The 24,670-nt window shown below is 43.0% G+C and overlaps 1 protein-coding gene across 1 annotated transcript in view; it reads right to left on the bottom strand.

The window, feature by feature from the left end:
- Window positions 1–24,609, bottom strand: part of Rpn1 (regulatory particle non-ATPase 1) — a 64,764-nt gene extending 40,155 nt beyond the window's left edge. The window contains exons 1-11 of the mRNA XM_070525358.1: window positions 24,454–24,609; window positions 24,110–24,166; window positions 23,824–23,988; window positions 23,066–23,187; window positions 21,200–21,415; window positions 14,469–14,627; window positions 12,682–12,826; window positions 9,164–9,224; window positions 8,063–8,212; window positions 6,014–6,120; window positions 3,180–3,307 (exon numbers count right to left, since the gene is read on the bottom strand). Coding sequence (XP_070381459.1) covers window positions 3,180–3,307; window positions 6,014–6,120; window positions 8,063–8,212; window positions 9,164–9,224; window positions 12,682–12,826; window positions 14,469–14,627; window positions 21,200–21,415; window positions 23,066–23,187; window positions 23,824–23,988; window positions 24,110–24,166; window positions 24,454–24,537 — 1,394 coding nt within the window. The 5' untranslated portion in view covers window positions 24,538–24,609. The remainder of the gene's footprint in view (window positions 1–3,179; window positions 3,308–6,013; window positions 6,121–8,062; window positions 8,213–9,163; window positions 9,225–12,681; window positions 12,827–14,468; window positions 14,628–21,199; window positions 21,416–23,065; window positions 23,188–23,823; window positions 23,989–24,109; window positions 24,167–24,453) is intronic.
- Between the last annotated feature and the right edge of the window lie 61 nt (window positions 24,610–24,670).

Below are 24,670 nucleotides of genomic sequence, written 5' to 3'. Positions count from 1 at the left end.
ATTGGTAAACACGCACTGTTTCCATTTTCGTCGCACAATCATAGCAGTAGGTCGGCCAGGCAGAACAATGAGCCCCGCAGATCAGAACGGCTTCAGGCACAAATGCAGGGTGCACTTGGAAGGGTGAAGCCACAACAACATCAACATCATTTCGGCGCCATGTCAGAGAGCATTGTGGCCTGTGTTGTGGCGTCATGAAAGCTAGGACTCGCGTCATGCCGAAGCTCGTACAAAAATCGAGTGCTCAGCATAAAAGAAAAATTGGACATCATTCGTGGTATTGAATGTGGCGCGAATAAGCTGGTGTTGGCATGCAAGAGGGATCTACCGTTTACTATGCGTGTGGCATTTGGAATTTGAAGAAGTTGCTCAACAGTGCTGCTGCAACCGCGAAAAGATGTTGGCTATAAAGTTCTGACTTTTCACCATCGTTGTCTCTGTTATTGCCAAAGTGTCACTTAACGACAGTGATGAGGATGACACGGAAAGCGACAGTATGGGCAATTCAGGCCCGACAGTGGCAGAAGTTGCAAGTTACATCAGCCTCAAGCAGGTGCTTGCCGAGAAGAGGGGACTGGCAGAAAAGCTGGCTCGCAGTTTAAGTAAGTTTGAAGCTGCTGTTGTCGCTGCTAGGCTACCACAGCATCAAACGAAAATAACAGACTTGTGTTGCATGAAGTGACTAAATACTGCATGTTTTCTGCCCTTTCAACACACTCTCTCCGAGTTCCATTTATGACAGGAAAGTGGGCGACCTCATGCTATTTCGGTTAAGCAGTATGTACTATTGTTTAATCCATAGTTTTTCCCGAGCTCCGGCCAACTAGTTTCACTGTACAGTCGCCGACTGAATTTTCAGACTCAAAAAATTCGGACATGCTCGATTATTCGGTCTGATTCGCGGCACCGCCATTCTCACCATAGACCATAATGTATAAAAACTGCTGAAAGTTCGGACACCTTGCAACCTCCCGTCTGATTTTTCAGACACTCCTTGAGCTAACTCGATCGAGAGCACCATGCAACGACCCTGACTGGTGCATGATTCGACTTGCTGCCCCACGAAGTGGCGCTACTGCAAATCTTTGCTCATCATCATCGTTTCTGCCTGGTTTGTGGCTACAGCCATTGCTACAGGAGTTCCGGTCTCAGCTTAGTAAGCCATGTCAAGACAATCCAGCAGCTGATTTGTTTGTTTCTTCGTGCACAGCACTGCGAGTAGGCGACGTTTTTCATTTGTGCGACTGGTGTCGGCGTGACGGCGCGGTGATGTTTGCTTTGTGTGCTGTGTCGAGGTTGCGGTGATCCAACGCAGCATACGGAAACAGTGCGTCAAGTGTCTAATTGCGCCAACAGTGCCCGCACAGACTACGCTGGGGAATGCCGGAAAGCGGGTGCTGGGAGGCCTAGGATTTGTCGCCTTCCGATATGCTCCCTACTGAAGCCGAAAATGTTCTTCCTAGCATTGCGATTCTGGACACCGTCTCATTTGACAGTTTCACAGGTGCTGACACTGCTGTACTGACATGTGCAGAACTCGACGACGGCGAGATCATTCCTCAGGTTTCTGCTGCACCGCCGAACGATGACTCCGAGTCGAAGATGACGCATCATGTGCTACGCTGCCGTCGCATGCTGAGTGTGTACAAGCAGTGACTGTGCTTTCAGCCGCCTATAGTGACCGAGATTCAGGCTTATCTAGATAGTAACCGAGATTCAGGCTTATCTGATTGCACGTAAACGGAACAGCACGCAACGGCGCGTTCACAATTTCTTCAAGCCTACTGCTGAGCCTGAATAAGTGCATAGAAATAAAGAATTTGCTTTTTTTCTTCTTAAGCTGCTTTTTCAGACACCTGTTTATTCAGACATTTCCGCAGTCCCCGTGAGGCCTGAATAAACGGTCGGCAACTGTAGTTGGTTTCACTGCATTTGTGACACGTCTTACGGTTATGGTGCTGCAGTACCCTGTGGTCCCTCGCACTTAGACTCCATTTATTTGCGACGTTATGGTAACGTAGCACATTCTACGTGACACCCACTGTGAGAGTTGAGCAATTTTGATGGCCAAGAAGGAGGGAAATTCCGCTGTGGCTTGATGGCTCGAACTCAACGATTCGCAGATGGCAGGACCAGACCTTCCAACCGGCCCTTTGGTAAGGCCGGTTAGACGGCTCTGTTGACCTTGTAGTGGCCTGGTACCGTCCATGAATGAAATGGTTGTGCGGCCTTGTAAGAAGTACTTAATCACAAACAAGCTCACAGATGATGTATCTCGTGCGATCACTTACGGAGACAGTTTCGCTTTCTCGAGACTAAGCTCGTCCTGGCATTGAACCCCTCGAAGTATAGGCTGACAGTACTCTTAGCACTGATGACGAACTTGGCACAGCACCAAAAACACTTGTCGGGGATGCTTTCAGGGCCGAATTTCACCTGAAATTTCGTCGAAATTTCAGATGAAATTTCGGCTGTAAGACATGCTTAGCCACTGAACGTCTAAGCTTTGCAAGAAAGCCAGCATCTCCGTATCAAGGGGCACGGGTTTGCAAACAGCGAGGATGCAAGCTTTTGCAGGTTTCACCTGAGCCTATTATCAATCCTGAGCTTATTGCTTGAGAGCAAATGTGCTGAGTGACGACTCGTACATGGTGAAATGCAGCTGAATTTACGGGAAACTTATGTGGTATAGTAAGGTACAGTTTGGCGAGAACAGACAACTAGCGGAAGTAACTAAATTTACAAAGCTAACGCAAGCCAAATATAGAATCTTTTAGTATAACGGCTTACTAGTTCAATTTTTTTTAACCAATAACAATGTAATTGCAACATTCCAACATGTTGAAATAAACCAATTTGCTAATAAATGCATGTGCATATCATTACTCAGTATTCGATTTGATATTTGATTTTAACTATTCATATTCTAAAATTTTGATATTTGCACACCCCTCATGAAAATAGTTCATTACATCACAAATTTCGTAAGATCAACATTCATTATACTGAGGTTTGACTGCATTAGCCTGTTTACTATGTAAGCTGAGTGACCACAATGTTTAATTACAAGAAATCAGCATTGTGCCAGCACATTTTTTGCGAGTCAGGCAAAGTGTATTAAGTGTGCTACATTCTGTGGATTCTTTATCACTGTGCACACAAAAACACAAGACACTTACCCGAGGATGGATCCAATCCTCATAAGCATGGTATTGTGAAGAACGTAATCAGTCAGCAGAGCGAGTGCAGGGTCGCATTCATTGCGTACGCCACAATTGACAATGCCACAGGCTAAGATGGCTCCTGCCTGCAATTGTACATATATATTGTATCTGTTTCAATGGGAGTTGATGGGCTGATCATCACAAGGTCTATGGCACATGAATGATGAAAGGCACAGGAGTGATAAAGGGACGCTAGAGCAGTAATGATGTCGATTGGAACCCAAGTGCTCATGACACCATTCTCTCGTCACATCCTTCATTGTTCTTATACAGCAGGCCTAACTGTGCATCTTTCAAGGTACACAGAGCTTGACGCCGAATGGTGTAAATATGACATGTTTACATGCAAGTGCCAAGGTTATTAGTTACCCTACATAACAACAAAATCCAGAGAAAAAAAAAGTGCAATTGAAAAACAAAGTACTTTTTTTAAAAATTATTCTAGATCAGTACTTACCACCTGTGATCAATAAATACAGTGACTGAATGGCTGGAGTGCGGTGTAGTTCATACTAATTGTTGACAGAACAGTCATTGAAGCTCGAGGTCTGTCAGTCAATGTTTACGAAGCCACATGGTTGTTCAGACGTGCAGTAAGGCATCCAACGCAATGCAAACGCTGAACTCAATTGTATACCACAGGCTGTTTTTATCCAAATTATGTGAGGCTTCTATATGTATTCTCAAACGTGCATAACTATGAGAGGCAATTATTTTGAAGGATTCTGAGGACTGAAGCTGTATTCCTTGATACATTTACCGCCTTTCCTGCAAATAAATGCAGAAATCAATCATTCACTATATTTATTGATCACAGGTTCTATTTTGTGTTAGCATTCATAAGAGGTGTTAAATCTTTTAAGTCCAACCAATAATGCAACTAAGACATTTTTCGTCCGAGAGATTTGGATGTCCGATTTTTGGACCTGCTTGATATCCTCGTGCCACCGCTATCTTCTCCAGGGAACCAACCTGGAACAGGAACCTAAATTTTGGATGCAGTACGGTGTCTTGCTCAATTCTTCCTACATGATCACCGCATGTGACGTCAGAGGAATGCCAACGGTGTGCAAAGCTGGCACTATTTTAGTTCCCTCGCTTTCAATGGTGAAGCAGTTGCTCTGCTTTCCAAGTGATGAATGGCCACTGTGAATAATCTGCGTCAGCTTGGCATGAAACCTAACTATGGTCACCTACATTCGATGAAGCAGAGCTGATTAAGTCTAACAACTTAGGCAGTGTGGTTGTGACAAAAATTTGCACTGGTCAGTGTGGTAGCAGGTATCAAGCCATTGCTGGAAGCTTGTCTCTAATATGTCTGCATGAGCAGCTCATCAGTGATTAGGCCTGAGAGTATGCACACAAGTTAGGCTGACAGCTGTACAAGCGTGCAAATTTGTGAGTGACCAGGGGGCATCTACTGTGAGCACACCTACCAAATTTATGAGTGTGCTTACTGCATGGTTGGAATGGGTTAAGCTTACATGTAAGTAGAAACCTCCCAAGTGAATTTGTCCAACACAGACTAAAATTGCCAGTGTCACACAGTCAAGGTTGTGTGCGGCATCTGCACTTTGGAGCCCCACGACTATGCACGATGCATATTAAGCTGTGTGATGGGCTGTCTATGTACTTGTGGCCTCAATCGTCACGCTACTTAGTGTACATGTTATTTCACTGAAGTGCATACTGAGTAAAAGTATTTATCATATTTTGCTTTACAGCTGGTGTTGTAAAAATTAATGAAATTGATTGCTCTCTTTAAAATTAATTTATTTGTGCCTCAGTTTGCAATGGCAGTTGGTAATTTACAAATACAGTAGCCGACAGATTTTTTGGACTCCAAAACTTCAGACTTGTTGGATATTCTGGAGTTCATAATTGCGCCGTCAGGGTTCTGATAGAAATAATGTACTTTCACAATGATTTTTTGGACAAATTTAGGTGCCAAAGTTTGATTTTCCCAACTAAATCGCTCATTCTGAGCCTCGCTACCCGATCTTGGAGGTTGCTCTGTTGGATTTTCTAATGTCTTGGCTTCCGGTGGCCCGCTCTGTAGACTCCAAGAGTGGGAGGCGCACGTCATCCTCTGGTCTTGGAGGTCATGATCGCTCTTCTTTACTAAACAAATTGCTCCAAGCGACTGCACTTTTTCTTTTTTCTGTCTTTTTCAGTCAGCACTTTTGTTGTAATCACTTATTGAGGGATCTAATTTTTTTTTGCTTTCTTTCTTAAAATTGAGGTTTAACAGTGCAAACAAGGAAATAAAGAAGAAACAAATACCACAGACAAGCGCTGTAGTATTGATCTTACTAATGCAAATTTATTTTTTAAAGTTTCGTTTGCTATTTTGCATGTGGTGACCAAGAGCAGGTGTGTCTCTAAGACGTCGCATCTTCGTGCATGTTTGTGCAGCTTCGCATTTGTGCGCCACCTCCTGTGCATTTGTGAGATCCAAGTGGTGCAAAGAAACATGGCTTGTTTCATCGATCTTCATGGCGATCTCCAACAATGGAGATCGACAATGCAGTGATGCTCTTGAGTGCACACAGAGATGACGTCACTCTTGTGCAAATATAAGCAATCTCATCACCTCCAAGCGATGCCCTGCCCTCCAAGGCAGGGCATTGTTATGGACTTTCTTTTAAGCCCCTCTGCCCCTCTAAGTCTGATAAACTTCATTTTTTGGGGTAAAAAAAGTTTTTTAGACTATCTTTAGGTCCCCGCATAGTCTGCAAAATTGGTCGGCTACTGTACATGAGACAACCATGAGACCAGAAAACACATACCTTGATGTAGTCTTCTGTGGAGTAGAGGTACTTATCAATTTGTGCAAGTCCTCCATCAACATTCCACAGCAGAATCAAGCCTAGCGATGCTGTGGCACTAAACATGCCTAAAAAAAGAAAGTACAGTTTGCTTCATTCAGCCTTTGCCTCCAAGTGTTAACTAAGCTGTACCAACTTAAAACGAAACCGTGTCACAAAATTACTGTTATATAGTGAAAAAACACACGGTTTTCAATGAAACTAAAATCAGCAAATGAAAATAAAAATTTAATTATAGTGTTTTACGTGCCAAAACCACTTTCTGATGATGAGGCATGCCGTAGTGGAGGACTCTGGAAATTTCGACCACCTGGGGTTCTTTAACGTACACCTAAATTTAAGTACCACGGGTGTTTTTGCATTTCGCCCCCATCGAAATGCGGCTGCTGTGGCTGGGATTCGATCCCGCGACCTCGTGCTCAGCAGCCCAACACCATAACCACTGGGCAACCACGGCGGGTATCCGCAAATGAGAATAGTTCATTACATCACAAATTTAATGAAATCGAGGTTCGTTATATCGAGGTTTGACTGCAATAGTGTATCGATGTCATGAGGCTTGTTCATGACTGAAACCTGTCAGTTTAATCATTTTAACCCTTTGAAGGTTTTCGCCGTACATGTACGGCGGCGGTTTTCTGTCCCGCAATATCTTTGCCGTACTGGTACGGTTTCGACCCTCCATTTGAAATTTCGCGCCATAATGACGATGCGTGCTTACCGGGAGGTGCTGCCACCTCTTAGGACTTACAAGAAGCGTTTGAAATTTGTGCTACCTTCTTGGGGAGATAAACAGAACTGATTTCTAGCTTCAGTGCGTCGCGCAGACTGTGGCAACACCCCTTTTGCGATTTCGGTTTCGCCGCGTGATTTTTCTCTTTGTCAGCACGCTATCGCAGGGGCGACGGAAGTTGATTTCTATCTTGATTGGCGCTGCTCTTAGCTTGCTTATCCCCGCTGCTCACAACGTATTCTCGCTCTCTGCGGCAACGCGCTTATGCGAGAGGGTGCTTCAGACCTCTGCCCAAGGCAGCCGCACGCAGACAAGATGCCATGTGTGCGCCAACACAACTCGTCACCCCAAGAGAAGAAGAAGCACGCATTTTAGGTGTGCAGACTGCGACAAGGTGCTGTGCGGAGACCCGTGTTTCAAGGAGTACCATACTCTGAAATACTATTGAACATTTTGCAGTTCTGAGTGATGCCGACACCAAAATACTGTTCCTATTTTTTTTTTTTACTATTTATTCCCGACTTTATACATCTTGTACATTCAAGATCCGCAATAAAGTAATTTGACCACCTGGGAAAGTTTTTTTCAAAATAATGCGATCCTCAAAGGGTTAAGCTATCTAGTAGCTAAAGTACAGCTTTAGCTTCTCATGTATACACAAATCAACAAAAATCTTTCCATATGACATGTGCCAAAAGACTGAGGTATAGGCAGAGAGTACGGCACTGCTCAACCTTCACCAGAAAGAATACATCAACGCTTCCACCCTTATATATTACACAGAAGCAGTCAACAGCTCCACCCACCCATTTTGACCTCTTGCTTCAACATTAACAGCAGTACAAGATGCATCACTTCTTATCTGCCAGTGCTGCAAGTAGTTAGCAAACGAGCCTGTGCTTAACTTTTGAGGACATCGGAAACATCCAATTGGAAACACAAAGACAAAAAACATCTATGACGAGACATAGGAAGCTTCTGTAACCACAGGAAATGCTTAGAACATCATATTCCACATCAGTATGTAACAGTAAGTAGAGAATCCCGACTCTTTTAAACCACCAGTGCAACCACTTTAGAAAATAGGAGCAATATGTTCACGGTTGGATATGTAAGCTACACTAAACATGCAAGCAGATATCCCAGCATCCACTTGGCCTTGCATCAGCAGGGTTCAAATGCTGTACAATGTATTTAATTTTGCCAGGGAGTGCACACACATAAACATGTGTGAAAGATAAAGAAATGGGAAATGCCGAAGGTAAGAGTGCATGTACCATGCTCTTTGTTCTTGTAAAGCCACTTGTTTCCATCTTCCATGAGCAGCCGGTCTTGGCCAAAAGCAGCATTGACAAACCCATTGACAAAACTGGATGCCAGATTCTGTCGTGCAGAGTCAACACTGCCCCCAGGCCCAAACGATGGCCCTGCAGAAAGATGAGGAAACTAGCATCCACAAGGGACCAAAATAAAAAGCGTAACTATGGGAGGAAAAACTTACAGCCAAAGGAAGCTAGAACATGGGAGGAGATAAAATGTGAGACCACATGATAAAAACACAAACACATGGTGCAGGCATTGCAGGTTCTGTAAGTCAAAAATTGCAAACATTTCAGCCTCAGGGAACCCACTAGCTTCCAAGACCTGAGAAGCCCTCATGTCAGTAACACCAGGACACATAGCCAAAATAGTCAATAAGCCTCAACAATTCGTCATTTAAATGATCATGCAAAGCTTATGTGAAATATTAAATGCATGACTAGCCCACCCACAAAGCACAAAGAGCATTTGTCTTTCTGATAAGAGATTATCAATACATGGCTCATTGACATAGAGGGCTTACCTCAGATAAGCTGCTACACACACGTGTTGCAGTGTTTATTTTCTCTGTAGGTCACAGCTGAGAATGCTTGCTTGCAAGTGCAGTAATGCAGAGAGGCATAAATTGATGTGGCTGCCTACCAAACTATGAAATACCATTTTAGAAATAAGGCACTCCCCAGTGCACAGTTTGGAAACATTAGTACAAGTGTTTAATAGGAATTCACATGCTGCTTTGTGCAGCACGTTGCTAGCACAACATTCTGCCATCATATAGACATGCTGCTGCAGCAATGAAAGTGCACAGATAAAGTGGCCCCCCCAAATATCATTTAGACAACTTGTCCCTATGATTTATGATAGACCAAATGCTCCAAGTCATTACCTATAAACAGCTTATGAGCTGTTAAGCATGCAGTGCATATAATGCTGTGCACATGGCCCCAAATAAAGCAAAAGTAGGGCTCAGCAGCTGCTAGGATGCGAAACTGCACAAAGCAATTGTCCCTTTAGGAGGAAACTTAGAATTGCAATAAGGCAGAGGTGACCATACTTACGTGCATTGTCAAGATGCGACTTGTAAATGTCTTCAGGGGTCTTTGGCTCAGTGATGTCCAACTACATTGTGGTAGTGGCAAGTAAAATTAAAGTTAGCCAACAAAGCAAGACCATGTGCACGCATCAAAGAGCATTTCCTGTGGAAGCTTGTACAGTCAATCCCAGATATATCAAGTTCTGATATATCGAATTACTATGTTTATCGAAAAGCTGTAAAATACCCTGCAAAAATATAAGGTTCCCTTTTTGATTGATTAATAACAATGGACTATGCATACATCAAACTCCCATTTACTGCCACATCTACCGTACTTACTCGCATAATGATCGCACTCACGTAATGATCGCACCCCTGAATTATGTCGTCAAAATTCCATTTTTTTCCCCCGCATAATGATTGCACTGTGAACGTGTCGCAGCGATATGTCGTGTGCCAAGTCTAGCTATTGATGATCGCGCTTACCCATCTGCCAAATGCTACGCAAATGACTCTTCAAGACATACCAAGCGGTCCGCACGCACCCAACATTCTTAAGCAGATGCCCCATTTCATTCCTTTCACCACTTTCTGCACTTCCATGAAAAAGAAAGCTACAACTAAACTTGCCTCGGCTTTATTATTTGTAGACTTTATAATGGTTTTGGTCAACAACAGCAACATAAAGGGCGCCTTTCAATTCTTCTTGTCTGCACTCGTGAGCACGCAACAAATCGCGAGCGGGAACGATAGTGGCCACATTTACACTGATATGAAGTGTACCCTATTCATACGCTGACGCTTGTAACGCAGCTAAGATATTCGCCCTTACTTAGCAGAAACGTGCCGTGTTAGTATAGCAGTGAAGACAAATGCCACACTTTCCGCAGCATGCCCGCCATGTGTTTCTATGTCACTGGCAGCTAAGCATGCCCATCTGTTTCTGTCCCGTCAAAGTGGACATGGCTACGTTATTGTTGCAAACTTGCCATTATTAAGGATATTATTTATTACTGATACGGAAGAAACTGTTTCAATGCGCGTAATGTACTCAAGAGGAGAAAAATAATTGCATTCGGCGCGTTCGGCACGCTCTGCCGGCCTCTATTTTTGTTTTGTCATCCCACAGTAAATCCATCATCTATCAGCAAATCCCACAGCATCCCATCCTGCTTGTCATCCCACAGCAAATGCAAGATGACAAAAGAAAATGTGTCTTTTCGTGAGAAATTTACCCAGCATAATGATCGCACCCCTGAATTTGCGTCAATTTTTTTTTACAGATAAGTGCGATCATTATGCAAGTAAATACAGTAATATATCGAACACCGTGCTGTGCCCGCTGCAAGTATAGTTAAACCTTGATATAACAAAGTCGGTAAAATCAGCAATTTGCTTTGTTATATAAAAATTTGTTTTATATTGAAATTCAAACTTTCTAATTCAAATAAGTACAGTCGCCGATCGATTTTTCTTACACAGAAAGGAGCTGCAGAATTTTCTGTATTATCTGGCAATCCAGAAAAGCAAATACTTATGAGAAAAGGATTCATTCTGATAAATTTGGGAGTCGGCTACGAATGATGGTTTCATGCCACTTATGTCGATGGTATCTTCTTGGCGGTATGAATTAAGCGAAGCCAGCCGTGCTTTCACATGTACTCCTCCCCCGTGGCTGATAGTGTCGGCTGAACTGGTGCAACGTCAACGGGAAAAGCGCCGGTAGGGGGGAGCAAATACTTCGGCTACCTCTCACTCCAACAGGTCATCGAAGCTCGAGATTATGCAACCTCCAATACTAAACGCATGTTAAGGCAGCTTACAAGGAGACACGCTGTCTCGGCATGCTCACTCATTGCACACACGGCAGATTGGTTCTAAAGCAAGGTGTGCGGCTGCTTATGCGCTCATTTGCGCTTGCAGCCATGCGCAGCCACGTCTGAGGCGAACGCCAACTTATCCCCCCCCCCCCCCCCCGTCCCTCGCCTGTGCTTGATCACGTTACTCTGAGCTCGCTCCCCTTTCCCTTTGCTCATGCGGGAAGGTGGCACTCGTGAAGCCACCATCTTGTCTCACCCTTGCACACTTTCACTCGTACCTAAAGCCCAAAGTGCGCAAGGCTGAGATAGGATTTTATTGCACTTGGAACATGACGCAGCTCCACTTTGGCAGTCGCTCTCATCACACATAGCGTGCTTTGGGCAGTGCGTTTGCAAGCAGCCGCTTGTAAATCAATAATTTGACCATCTGCATATGGATGGGTCATGCAAACTGTGGCCATTCGTTACTGGCCCGAGCAGATCACCACCCTGCTTCAATAATGTGAAATGGCTTCCACAAGGAAGTGGGGACCACACTCTTTTTAACCGAGTGGCGTAGGGCGGGGGATACTGAACTGAAGAAGCTGTGTCACTGGGTTTGTCTTCTTGTAAACAAGGGCTTTCCGTGAATGGCATTTTAGGATTCTACAAGTGGCCAGAACAAATCTGACCCCCAACCTCCACTTCGACGAACCTTTAAACTACAATTTGAAATTTACAAAGCCACCGCACGCCACATCCGCACTTCAAGGAAAGACCATCGTAGCAGCAGCGTTCAAGACCCGTCACTGTGCAATTCGCGGGCCTGCGCTGAACATGTTTCATTCGTGTTCACATGGTTACACGTGTTTGGTAATGGATTTGAATATTTTGCAAGCTGAAAACAACTTTCAAAACAGTTTGTGTGAGTGTCAAGAGTCATTGATGCATTGGCCGGATGGCAAGGGCCAAATGAAGGGACGTATTGGCCACAAGGCGTCGAAGCGGTGAGCGGCACCCAAGAAGAGACACAAACTTTTTTGGTGAGTGGAGATGTGAGGACGACTGGTTCCAACAGGAAGTCGGTTTCAAAACTCGACAAAACAGTCTGCCTTGCTTGTTGCCCACATATGACGATTGGCTGCTTAAATGGTGTATTGTTCATATTTTAACGAACACATGGTGGGGCAAGCTCACTTGCAAGTCGCAGTACAAGTGTGTTGATGGCAGCACGGCGCATGTCCATACAGGCTAGGTCACTTCCACGGTGCATCTATTTTTTACCTTTTCTTGAATAAAATGTGAAACAAGCACTTCGACGCGTGTGAGATGCACCATAGCCTCATGTGCAGGTGATCTGTACATCGAAGACCCTTGCTACAGACCCTTGTACATCGAATACTAACTTGCAACGTTAGTGAGAAAAAAAAAAGTAAACTTTTGCGTGTTCGACATGGCCTCTGAGAAACCAAATCGTTATGTTCCCACTTTTCACAATCTCGGGGAAGCTGTCTGAGACATGTGGGAAATATCGGATAAACTTCAGATAGGTCCAATTTATATTTCGAATTATTGGTATATCAAACTATTTCGCGACCCCCTTTAAGTTTGGTATATCCTTGAGGAGTGTATTTACAGTATTTCATTAGCGGGCTTATTCAGTGAACAAAAATGTAGCCACGACCATGATAAAAAAAGTGGTTAAAATGTGAAATGAGAAACTTTTCCGATTTTTACTTGCCTCTCGAGCCAGACCCATAAAATGGTCATTGAGGGACGAGTTTGACACAATGTCTGACAGGTCATCATAGTTGGTAATGGCATCATGAGACTTCAGGAACATTTGTTGTCTACCTAGCATGAATGCCATCTGCTTGAGGATGTCCCTGCAACAAGAATGGCCATGACAAGAATTACAAGAATGGCCCTTCAACAAGCATCAAGCCAAACAGACAATTTCAATAGCAATGACAAAACACTGCTAACACTGTCTTCAGCATGAGATGAGACTGAGCGATGGTTGATTCTACTATTTATTTCTTGCTGTTGTGGGTCACTACACATTCCCAGCTCGAATTATTCTTACTCCCCTCATGATTCGCAATTTCCAAAAACTGTGCTTTAAAAATGCATGGTAAGGCCTACACTTGTGTTTGGCAATATGTTTCTGATAATATTGCGCAGGTGACTGTACCATACAGGTTACTGAGTGCTACACAGTTGACTTCCATTAATTCGATTATGAAAGGGCCAACAAAATTGGTCTAATTAAACAAGAGGCAGAAAAAAATGTTGAAACACACCACTGATTCATCTGTCTGTATTTGCCCGATTCTAACGCGTACGTGAACGGTATGCGCACCTACTTTTTATGGGTTCAAAATAGAAAACAAAGTAGAAATGACATCACAGCTCCTAAACAAAGTAGAAATGTAATGTGCACCCGCTTTTTTACCAAGAAAAATGTAGTATGCCTCCAATTCAGCGAACTTCAGCTTCACAGAATGCAAATTTATTTACTTTATGTCCATCGTCATCACTGCCAGACAGCACTTTATCGCTGTCTATGAAGAACCACAACATGTCATCCTCCATATGGCCCACAGCATGTCTGTTATTCTGCATTAATCACTCGCAAAAAAATCGCAAAGGGGTTGCCCACACCTAGTTTATCCTGCAACACCACTTGTTGTCGCTAGCTTAATATGTAAAATAACTTTTCACTTGAATGTGCTTTCGTAATCGGACTGAAAGCAGTGCATTTTTGTTATTATGCTATGTCAGAAGTTTTTTTTGTCACCATCTACCCTTGCCATCTTGTGCTAGCAACCATATTCTGATGACAGTGGCAATGACGCTGGCTAGGCTAGCTCCGACGGTAGGCTGTTGCGAATGTGGTTTTGACTTCATATGAGAGATCACCGTGCAGGCAATTTTTTAACAAATTTCCTTCAAAAAAAGAAAAAAAGGTACATGTTAGAATTGGGTGAATACCGCAATAATTCCTTGTGAGCTACTCGTTTGCTTTAAGATCTTTCTGTGGCAGGCCAAAGATAGGTGTTCTTTAAGGGAGGTGACATATGTTTAACGCATTCACTGTACCCTAAGAACTGCCAAGAAAGATGCTGCTGCTTTTGGAGTCGCCACTGGTGTCACCATTGGGGTCGGGCATGTGCATACTGACCAACCAAGTTAAAATTATGTGGCAGAGGCCAATTACAGGATCGAAATAACGAAAGTTTGGGCCCACTGAGATGTTTGGGTGCCTGGCTGGGACCTTCGGTAGAGATTGAATTAAACGAAAAATTGAATTAACCATAGTCAAATTAGCTGAAGTCTACAGTACTCAAAGGCGCTCTCTTTAGATCAAACTCAATTTTGTTCAAATAATTTCAACTCCCCGTGGAGCTCGAAATTAACGAGCCTTCATAGCACTTGCGCATGAGACTTGGAAGAACTGAACTGTTAAATTGGTTTGGTTAACGAATACAAGAAAAATCAAACAATAAGAAAAAGACTGGGACCTACACATCAGGGCACTTGATAAAGATAGTCTGTATGGCATCTTGGTCATTCAGTTGCATGGCCAGACGCAGGGCTTCAGGGTAGCGCTCATACTTGAGAAATATCTCCATGGCAGTCTTCAGGAGGTTAGTGTTTTCTGGCTCTGGAACATAGGGTACACAACTGCAAGAGAACACAATGATTTATTTTATTGGGATGATATTTGCATAACAGTCCCCCACATTCAAATTGCCAAGAGTGAGGCAAATGCGTCCTATATGAAGAGCTTTATACAACCTTTGTCCTTAAGTTCCGAGACAAATTAATTTTCTCCTGCAGAAGCGATTCCCCAAAATATAGCTTGGCACACATGTGTAGCATTATCTTTCGAGAGTAACCTGCATTATTTTTGTATTTTGGGAAGTTACCGCAAGCAAAAGATGAGACTTGAAGAAAGGGACAACACAAAGCGATTCATGTTGTCCCTTTCTTCAAGTCTCGTGCTTTGCTTGTGGTAACTTCTCAAAATCATGAATCACCAACTGGCCTACACCTACACTCTTGCAAGTTGCTGTGCCAGCCACTAAATGGCATTATGTGGCGGAAAGATCTACTGCTACTAGTAATCGGCGCATTCTACTGCAAGTTACTGTGGAGAGATGGACATCCACCTTAAAAAGCGTGTGAATATAAAATTCTGTTTGAAGCTCAGTGTGACAGCTTCACAGATCATAGTACCTTGCTGGTGAAGCAGCGCAGAAACACGGACACAGTGAAGACAAGCAGGAATAGACGACACTCGCTGCACTCGCAACTATTTTATTTCAGAACACAAACTTCAAGTTTATATACCTGCGCACCCTGAGGCGTCAAAGCAAATCATGGCAAGATTAGAGGTTTTTTTTTTTTATATGTATATATATCGTTTGCCTGCTCATACTCGGGCGTCAAAGGCATTGCACTTATCTATCATGGTGCGCAATCCTATCGTAATTTGTTGCAACCCTAACAACCATTTTTATTGCGCATTTTCTTTTCTCTTCTTTTTAGTGTACTTCCAAAAACACAACTTCACCATGGCTTAGATGTACAGATGGCTGACTTATACAACCCTCTCCCCTCTTGTGAATATGAAAGGCTTCGATTATTTCCCTGGTTAGTTGATCCTTATGGTGTGATAAAACTGTGGCATCATTGTAAAGCGGCCAACACCCATGTTGTAAGCAGTGCCCCTTAATGTGGGAATGAATGTTACCCCCCAGTGACCTTTTGTGCTCTAAAAGTCTCGTGTTTACACAACGACCTGTTTGGCCGATGTATACTTTCCCACACGATATGGGCAAACAGTAGACTACAGAAGACCTGCACTCGACAAGTTTTTCTTTGTGCTTAACTGTGCACTTACGTCCATTTTCTTTTACTTTTGTCGAAACTCTACGATCCAGTCCGGCACATATTTTTCCGAGTTTGTTAGGCGCTGAAAAAACTACTCGTAGACCGTATCTGCCACCTACGTTTTTTAAGTTATGCGCAATTTTGTGTGCATATGGTAGTGACACATTTTTTTTGCTGTCAATCTCTAGTCTGTTGCGCTCTTTCTGATAGCCATTGCGCACATAACGGATCAACTTATACGCTGATGTACAGAGTACATGTTTTTCATACCCTGCATTCTTTAGTCTGATAACCTGTTGGCTGAATGTTTCTTTTATTTTTTCCGGGCAAGACTTAGTTAAGGCAGCCCTCAGGCACGAGAAAGCTATGCCACTTTTTACAATTTTAGAGTGTCCCGAGTTATAACTAAGCAAGGGTTTTTCTGATCGTGGATTGTATGACCAGCAAACGTGGTCCGGTGTGGAAGTTAACGCCAAATCTAAAAATTGTAGCTTGCCATTCTGCGGCAACTCAACAGTGAAAGCCAGCCCTTGGCTGTTGTCCTTGAACACTTTTAAGACTTCATTCATTCTTAGGTCCAAAACACCATGTTCGATTATAACTAAAAAATCGTCCACAAAGCGGAACACATTTACCGCTAAGTCTTTAAGGTTTGCAACTATCGCTTTGTCAATACTACCTAAAAAAATTGTGCTAAGTACCGGAGCTACTTTTGAGCCTATACATATACCGGACTTTTGTCTGTACATAACATTATTCCACATTACAAAGGTGGACTCAAGGTAAAATGTTAATAGTTCAAGAAATGTATTAACTGATACGCCACATTTGCTGACAAATTCCATCTCGTCGTTGTCTTCCGTTATACAGTGCCTAACACTCGATAATAAGGGACCATGCGGAATATTGTAATACAAATCCTGTACATCTATGCTGAAGAATTCACATCGTCCAGGGTTAGATGTGCTTAAGTACGTTACTAACGTTTCAGAGTTTGGTAAAACGAACGGATCGGTAACTATCAAGCCATTAAGGTGGTTTTGAAGGAATGAAGATACAACCAACTGCCACGAGTCCCTTTCTGATACTATGGCTCTGAACGGAACGTCAACCTTATGTGTTTTCGCCACGAAAAACAATTCGAGATGTAGGTTGCACGAGCGCTTAACTGCAGAAGCAAGTCGCTCAAAATTGTTGATTGCGAGTAATGTGACTGCTTTATCCCTCACCTTTTTAGCTTTTACGTCGACACGTACGAAATTCTTTCTGACCGCTGTCATCGCCTTCTCTTGGAAGAGACCTTCAGGCACAACTACAAAACAACCTTCCTTATCAGAAGTCAGAAACCGTAAATCGTTCTTCACGCCAAAGTTCACTAGATTCCTTACGTGTTGCTCTTTTCTGTCGGCGGTCATTGTCCTGGAAAGCACATCCATACACTCTGTAATGAAACGTGGACGTTCTTCTTCGGCCACACGACGCGCCATGGTCTTGGATGTGCTTTCCAGGACAATGACCGCCGACGAAAAAGAGCAACACGTAAGGAATCTAGTGAACTTTGGCGTGAAGAACGATTTACGGTTTCTGACTTCTGATAAGGAAGGTTGTTTTGTAGTTGTGCCTGAAGGTCTCTTCCAAGAGAAGGCGATGACAGCGGTCAGAAAGAATTTCGTACGTGTCGACGTAAAAGCTAAAAAGGTGAGGGATAAAGCAGTCACATTACTCGCAATCAACAATTTTGAGCGACTTGCTTCTGCAGTTAAGCGCTCGTGCAACCTACATCTCGAATTGTTTTTCGTGGCGAAAACACATAAGGTTGACGTTCCGTTCAGAGCCATAGTATCAGAAAGGGACTCGTGGCAGTTGGTTGTATCTTCATTCCTTCAAAACCACCTTAATGGCTTGATAGTTACCGATCCGTTCGTTTTACCAAACTCTGAAACGTTAGTAACGTACTTAAGCACATCTAACCCTGGACGATGTGAATTCTTCAGCATAGATGTACAGGATTTGTATTACAATATTCCGCATGGTCCCTTATTATCGAGTGTTAGGCACTGTATAACGGAAGACAACGACGAGATGGAATTTGTCAGCAAATGTGGCGTATCAGTTAATACATTTCTTGAACTATTAACATTTTACCTTGAGTCCACCTTTGTAATGTGGAATAATGTTATGTACAGACAAAAGTCCGGTATATGTATAGGCTCAAAAGTAGCTCCGGTACTTAGCACAATTTTTTTAGGTAGTATTGACAAAGCGATAGTTGCAAACCTTAAAGACTTAGCGGTAAATGTGTTCCGCTTTGTGGACGATTTTTTAGTTATAATCGAACATGGTGTTTTGGACCTAAGAATGAATGAAGTCTTAAAAGTGTTCAAGGACAACAGCCAAGGGCTGGCTTTCACTGTTGAGTTGCCGCAGAATGGCAAGCTACAATTTTTAGATTTGGCGTTAACTTCCACACCGGACCACGTTTGCTGGTCATACAATCCACGATCAGAAAAACCCTTGCTTAGTTATAACTCGGGACACTCTAAAATTGTAAAAAGTGGCATAGCTTTCTCGTGCCTGAGGGCTGCCTTAACTAAGTCTTGCCCGGAAAAAATAAAAGAAACATTCAGCCAACAGGTTATCAGACTAAAGAATGCAGGGTATGAAAAACATGTACTCTGTACATCAGCGTATAAGTTGATCCGTTATGTGCGCAATGGCTATCAGAAAGAGCGCAACAGACTAGAGATTGACAGCAAAAAAATTGTGTCACTACCATATGCACACAAAATTGCGCATAACTTAAAAAACGTAGGTGGCAGATACGGTCTACGAGTAGTTTTTTCAGCGCCTAACAAACTAGGAAAAATATGTGCCGGACTGGATCGTAGAGTTTCGACAAAAGTAAAAGAAAATGGACGTAAGTGCACAGTTAAGCACAAAGAAAAACTTGTCGAGTGCAGGTCTTCTGTAGTCTACTGTTTGCCCATATCGTGTGGGAAAGTATACATCGGCCAAACAGGTCGTTGTGTAAACACGAGACTTTTAGAGCACAAAAGGTCACTGGGGGGTAACATTCATTCCCACATTAAGGGGCACTGCTTACAACATGGGTGTTGGCCGCTTTACAATGATGCCACAGTTTTATCACACCATAAGGATCAACTAACCAGGGAAATAATCGAAGCCTTTCATATTCACAAGAGGGGAGAGGGTTGTATAAGTCAGCCATCTGTACATCTAAGCCATGGTGAAGTTGTGTTTTTGGAAGTACACTAAAAAGAAGAGAAAAGAAAATGCGCAATAAAAATGGTTGTTAGGGTTGCAACAAATTACGATAGGATTGCGCACCATGATAGATAAGTGCAATGCCTTTGACGCCCGAGTATGAGCGGGCAAACGATATATATACATATAAAAAAAAAAAAAACCTCTAATCTTACCATGATTTGCTTTGACGCCTCAGGGTGCGCAGGTATATAAACTTGAAGTTTGTGTTCTGAAATAAAATAGTTGCGAGTGCAGCGAGTGTCGTCTATTCCTGCTTGTCTTCACTGTGTCCGTGTTTCTGCGCTGCTTCACCAGCAAGGTACTATGATCACTCACCAACTAGCCCAACTTTCCACGTTACTGAGCTTCACAGAAGTATCGGCTTCTGCTTGACGCTTACGGAAACTAGACATTATCGCAGACGCGAGTGTTTCAGTGATGCAAAAGGTTAATCTAAGAGAGAACATCGGTGGAAGATGGCTCGAGGCAAGGTGTTCTTCAACCTCATGGAATGAAGTTAATGTGGCTTAGACCTGAGAAATAAAAAAGAGCGAGACCACGACATTACAGCCTGCATGCTAACAGATGCCCTCAACATCAGTAAGAACATACCCCCCACATTTTGAGCGAGAAATTCAGGAAACGAAAGCTTAATGCCAGACTAGTGCTGCCCTCCCTCACACAGGACCAGAACATCTGTCTGTTCCAATTTGCTCTTACAGGTACACAAGGGTTCTGCATACATTGACAGCATCATTGTTGACGATGAAGCATTGTACTTTCAGTACTACCTTTCTAGATGCCCCAGAGCTCATAAACTGCAATTTGGTGATCCACGAACTCTCCAGCATAGGGAAGGGTGCAGCAGAAAAGTATAAAACAGATGTGGATAGTTTTTCATCCAACAAGGGCAGACGGTGAATCCAGACTTTTATGTGTGTCCAAATGGATGTGTGATGCACAGCAACATTATTGCTCTGGTCTATAGGCATGTGGACAATGCAGTCATCTAGACGATAATGCAAGACCGTAAACTGCCCCAAGCAAAGCACAACTTTTTGCCAAGCATAGCAAAACTGCACTTCTGCATCCACCATACTCACCTAGCCTCTCTCCATGCATTTTTTTTTTCTGTTTCCACATGTGAGGAGACCCCTAAAAGGACACTGAAGGGAGAGCACTGAGGCCATTTAATATGCCATGACAAAAAAGGAGCTTTCTGTGTTTTTGGTCGCTTCAGAGACCTTAAGAAGTGTTGGGACCTGTGCATAAACTACAAAGAAGACTACTTGGACGGGGAGCTGCACAACTGATTTATAAATGTTTAATGCCTTTTTTTTAGGGAGGGACTCAGTCTCAGCTTTATGCGCAAAGGTTGCAGACACCCTTCTAACACCATGCCAGCAAAAATGACATCTTCTCAAGATTGCACAAGCAGTGCAAAGAGCATCAGCCATAACTAGGCTTCAGACTTATCAGTTTAAAAAATAAAAACCGGATTTGTTCATTCCAAAGAATGCAGCAGAGCAGGAAGTTGTTTGGTAGTTACAAAATGCAGAAAACACCTAACATGTAAAGAAATCCTGCAGAAGCACCTTTCTTCTCGATAACTTGTCTTTTTCTGTATCTCTGCTAGAAAGTGCTGCGAGATGCACACGCCATTATTCTGTCCACATAACACTTGACCAACCAGTAATTTTAAAGCAGCCACTGCAATCATTGGAACATCTTAGCATCTTTAGACTTGTTTTGATGGTTTCTTACATTCCTCACCATAGCCATGACCTGATTCACTCACATTCATCATCTTGGGAATCATCATTTTACGTAACTGTAGCAGTCAAAGGTGACATATTTTTAATTAATCTCTTGCTGTTGTGTATTGCAGGCTCATGCATTCTGTATATATGGTATCCTGCATTGAGCTGTTGCAGTTCCTTCTGGGTATTACACACTAAATATGCCAACTGCTAAAAGCAGCAAGTAGACAAACAAACATGGAATACTAACTAAAGGTAAAGCGGATGAAACTGCTTTGGGGTACAATTGCTACTATATGCTTCATCAAAGGCAGCTGATGCCTCTGCACATACCTTGTGAGGTACAAGCAAACCCTCGGAAAGGCCTCCTTGTCGACGTATTCCTGCAGCAGCTGCAACTGCTCGATCTCCATGAGCAGGTCACAAGCCTCAGCCTCTGCGTTGTGCGCCATGTGGTACGGCACAATCTGCTTGGCCAGACCGAGCAGGGCCTTGCGCCTTTCCTCGTCGACTTCAACCCACTCCTGGGCGATCTCACCTGCCAAGTGCCTGCAGTCGTTGCCGTATTATCAGCACGAAGTTGAGACAGCATCAAGTCCAAATTCTCCTCAGGATATTCTGAACCAATTTGCCACACATGCATTACCAGCTAGGTAAGAAGGGAGAAGACAAGAATGCAGCTTTTTACGCACAAGACGAGGACAAAGAAGAGGCTGAGACACACGAGCGCAGTGTGCCTTAGCCTCTTCTTTGCCCTCGTCTCGTGTGCAAAAAGCGGCATTCATGTCCTACCAGCATGCCCAAACAGTCACCTTGGAAAAGACAACTAGCGTGCACATACGAAATCTATTCACAAGGCATTTAGCTCAAAGTATAATCATAAAAAATATTAAACTGGATAAGGCATAAACACATGCCTCATTCAAGAACATGTCGGGGTTTGTTGTCAATGTTCTTTACTAGGCCGAAGACAAATAATAGTCAAATCTCATTACTATGAACCCCACATTATTAATTTCTCAAATTTACGAATATATTAAAAATACCCCCCAGATTGCCTATATTTTCAATGTAAAAATATTTCAGAATTACGAATTTCAATACAGCGCATATTTCAGAATAAAGCACATAATTTATTTTCCCCTTTATAACCTCAGCATTACGAATTCAGCTAAAAGTAACAGTGCCGCAACTCTCACGTGAAACAGAAACTGCGAGTGCAGTAGCTATTATCATCACCACATTGAGCGCCAACTGCTCCACCACAATCGTCACCACAAAGCTGTGGCGAAGTTTGTGGGAGATCCAACAATGAATGCAGCTAACGACAGCGCCAAGAAGCGAAAGCCGTTTTCGCTGCAGGACAACTTGGACTTATTGCATGAAATCGACGTATGCAGACAGCGTGACATTGCCTCATCAACTGTCGCGACCATTTTGAAAGACTGAGACAAGATTGTCAAGCTACACCAGGAGTTGCAACTCGCTCCTACGAGGAAACAGCTGCGAGTGGGAATGTAGACGCATTCCTAATCGGTCGTGCAGGCTGCATGTACCGGAAGAAAATCACTGATTTCTCCAAATAAAGCAGCTTTGAAGGGAGTGAAACTTTTTATTTGAGAGTATGCTCGTCTGCACACACATCTACTGCCAAGGTACGTCATTTTATTTCCTAAGTTTGACCACTGGCTTATAACGGCAAGTTTTTCATTACAACAATATTTCGAAATAACGAATTATTTTCAGCGGGCCTGCGTGATTCATTATATTGAGATTTGTCTGTAGGACAAACAAGTGTAGTACTTGCGTTTTGCTTCAATGCCAAAAGACAGCTATTTTTAGTGCTGCCACACAATTGCTTAGTGAAAGAAACAAGTCGACCACAAAAAAACTTCCGCGACTAAATTTTTGCACACTTGGTAATGCGTGAATTGTGGTTTAGTGGTGCAGCAGCCTTAGAATCTACAATGTCCCATTTGGTAATTTTACGTCCCACAATGGTTTCAAAAGCTTTATGAGCTTGGTGCATAGTTGAAGAGTATGTGACCCAAATTTATAGCCCCCACACAAGTAAAGATTGTGCATTTCATTCTTAACACCTTGCATCTTTGCAAAATTTTGCAGTATATACTACCTGAGCAATCCTGAAAGAGAATTTGTGGCAATGACAGCTGAGAAAAAAAAAAAAAAAATGCTCACCGCACATATTCATGGCCCCAGGAGCCAATCTCTTCTCGCGATCCGAGAAGTCTGTATTTGAGGCACTCCCGTTCCTCACTTATAGTCATTGCCAAGATGGATACAATGTCAGCACAAAATCTCTGTAAAATGAAAAACTAGTTGTCAGCAACCACTGATACTTAATGAGTGTCACCAGCCAACCTGCTTCTTACATACTTTATGAGTGTTACACAAGCCAACCACAGGCTCCTTATTACTGTCTAAACCTGAGCCAGTTCACAACATGCACCCCTTTCAACAAATGGATAAACAAGAACTAAAATTTTGAACTTATTTATCACCATTAGTAGCAGCAGGCTATATTTTATTGTCAGAGAGCTGTACAATTCGGATATTCAGTCGGTAAATAAATAACTGCACGTGTTTTGCCAGTGAAAGAAAAACTTGAAAGGAGCAAATGTTTGCCAAAGGAAGTCTGCAAATCAGTACGTTATGCTGATATCATCATCAGGCAAGCAAAAAAGACAGTTGATTTCAAAGTGACACTTCTCACACAGCAGCAATTTTTTATGGCTACGATATTGCACGAGGCAACTAGCTGAAACTAACATTACTTTGCTGTCCTGTTTCGGCACTACAGTACTGATTTTCGAACGCGGTTTGCAAGAATCAAAATAAGTTTTATTCGCACATTCATTCACTGCAGCGAACGGAGACAATAATACTGCAGGTTGAACAATTTCTGACAAGTCAGTCAATCGATTTCGCAGGCTCACCTTCGTTTTTTCTTCTTCGATCTTTTCATAGACCTCCTGCAGCGTCTTGTAATGGGGTTTGAGAAACTTCAGGGGCTTGGGTACCGACGTCATCGACGTGGTCGAGGCCTTGATCTGAGCTCGAAGGTTCTCGAGAGCACCGAGGTACAGTGAAATGTCATCCTCCTGTTCGCGCCAATGGGGAATATGTTGAGAGCCCGCGGAAGAAAAAAAAAAAGAAAAAGAGAAGAAAAAGACAGGACTACCCAAGCGTAAGAGTCGCACAGACAGACCAATAAACACTCACGACGAGGCGATGAACGAGCAGGTTCAGATCGTCCTGAAGCTGTTTGTCTTCCTCTGTCTGAAAACATGCAGCAAGGAACGACAATCAGACGACAAGCGAGCGCTCTTCCGAACACCACATAACAGCGCCGCATAATGAGAAAAACGACAATTCTACACATCTACAAGAATAGTAAAATTATATTTGTTCGATGCGCAGAAAAAAAGTGCACCACAGACGTGCGCGAAGTGAGACAGCAAGATTTGGAGGCGCATGTTAATGACGAGTAAAGAACAACAGTTCGCGAAGTAAGTGCTGTTAGTCGGTGCCTTGTGAGACACTTGATATTTGTAAGATTCACTCACAAGTTCCAATTCCTTTTCTCCTTCATTTTTCTTCTCTTTTGCAGGCTGCTCGCCTTCAGCCGGTGCGACCGTCTTTTCCTTCATGTTTGAAACTCTCCAAGCCAGGCACTGCACGTGGTGCAGCTCAGGCGTGATCGGTAACTAAATATGTAAAGTAATTTGACTAACTAATTTAACTATATATTAATGCTTTAATTAATATTAAAGATGTATAAAT

This window comes from Dermacentor albipictus, chromosome 9 (assembly GCF_038994185.2).
Source record: "Dermacentor albipictus isolate Rhodes 1998 colony chromosome 9, USDA_Dalb.pri_finalv2, whole genome shotgun sequence".
Lineage (NCBI taxonomy): Eukaryota > Metazoa > Arthropoda > Arachnida > Ixodida > Ixodidae > Dermacentor > Dermacentor albipictus.
The sequence above is the reverse complement of the archived record's forward strand: the minus strand, read 5'-3'. Positions and strand labels throughout refer to the sequence as shown.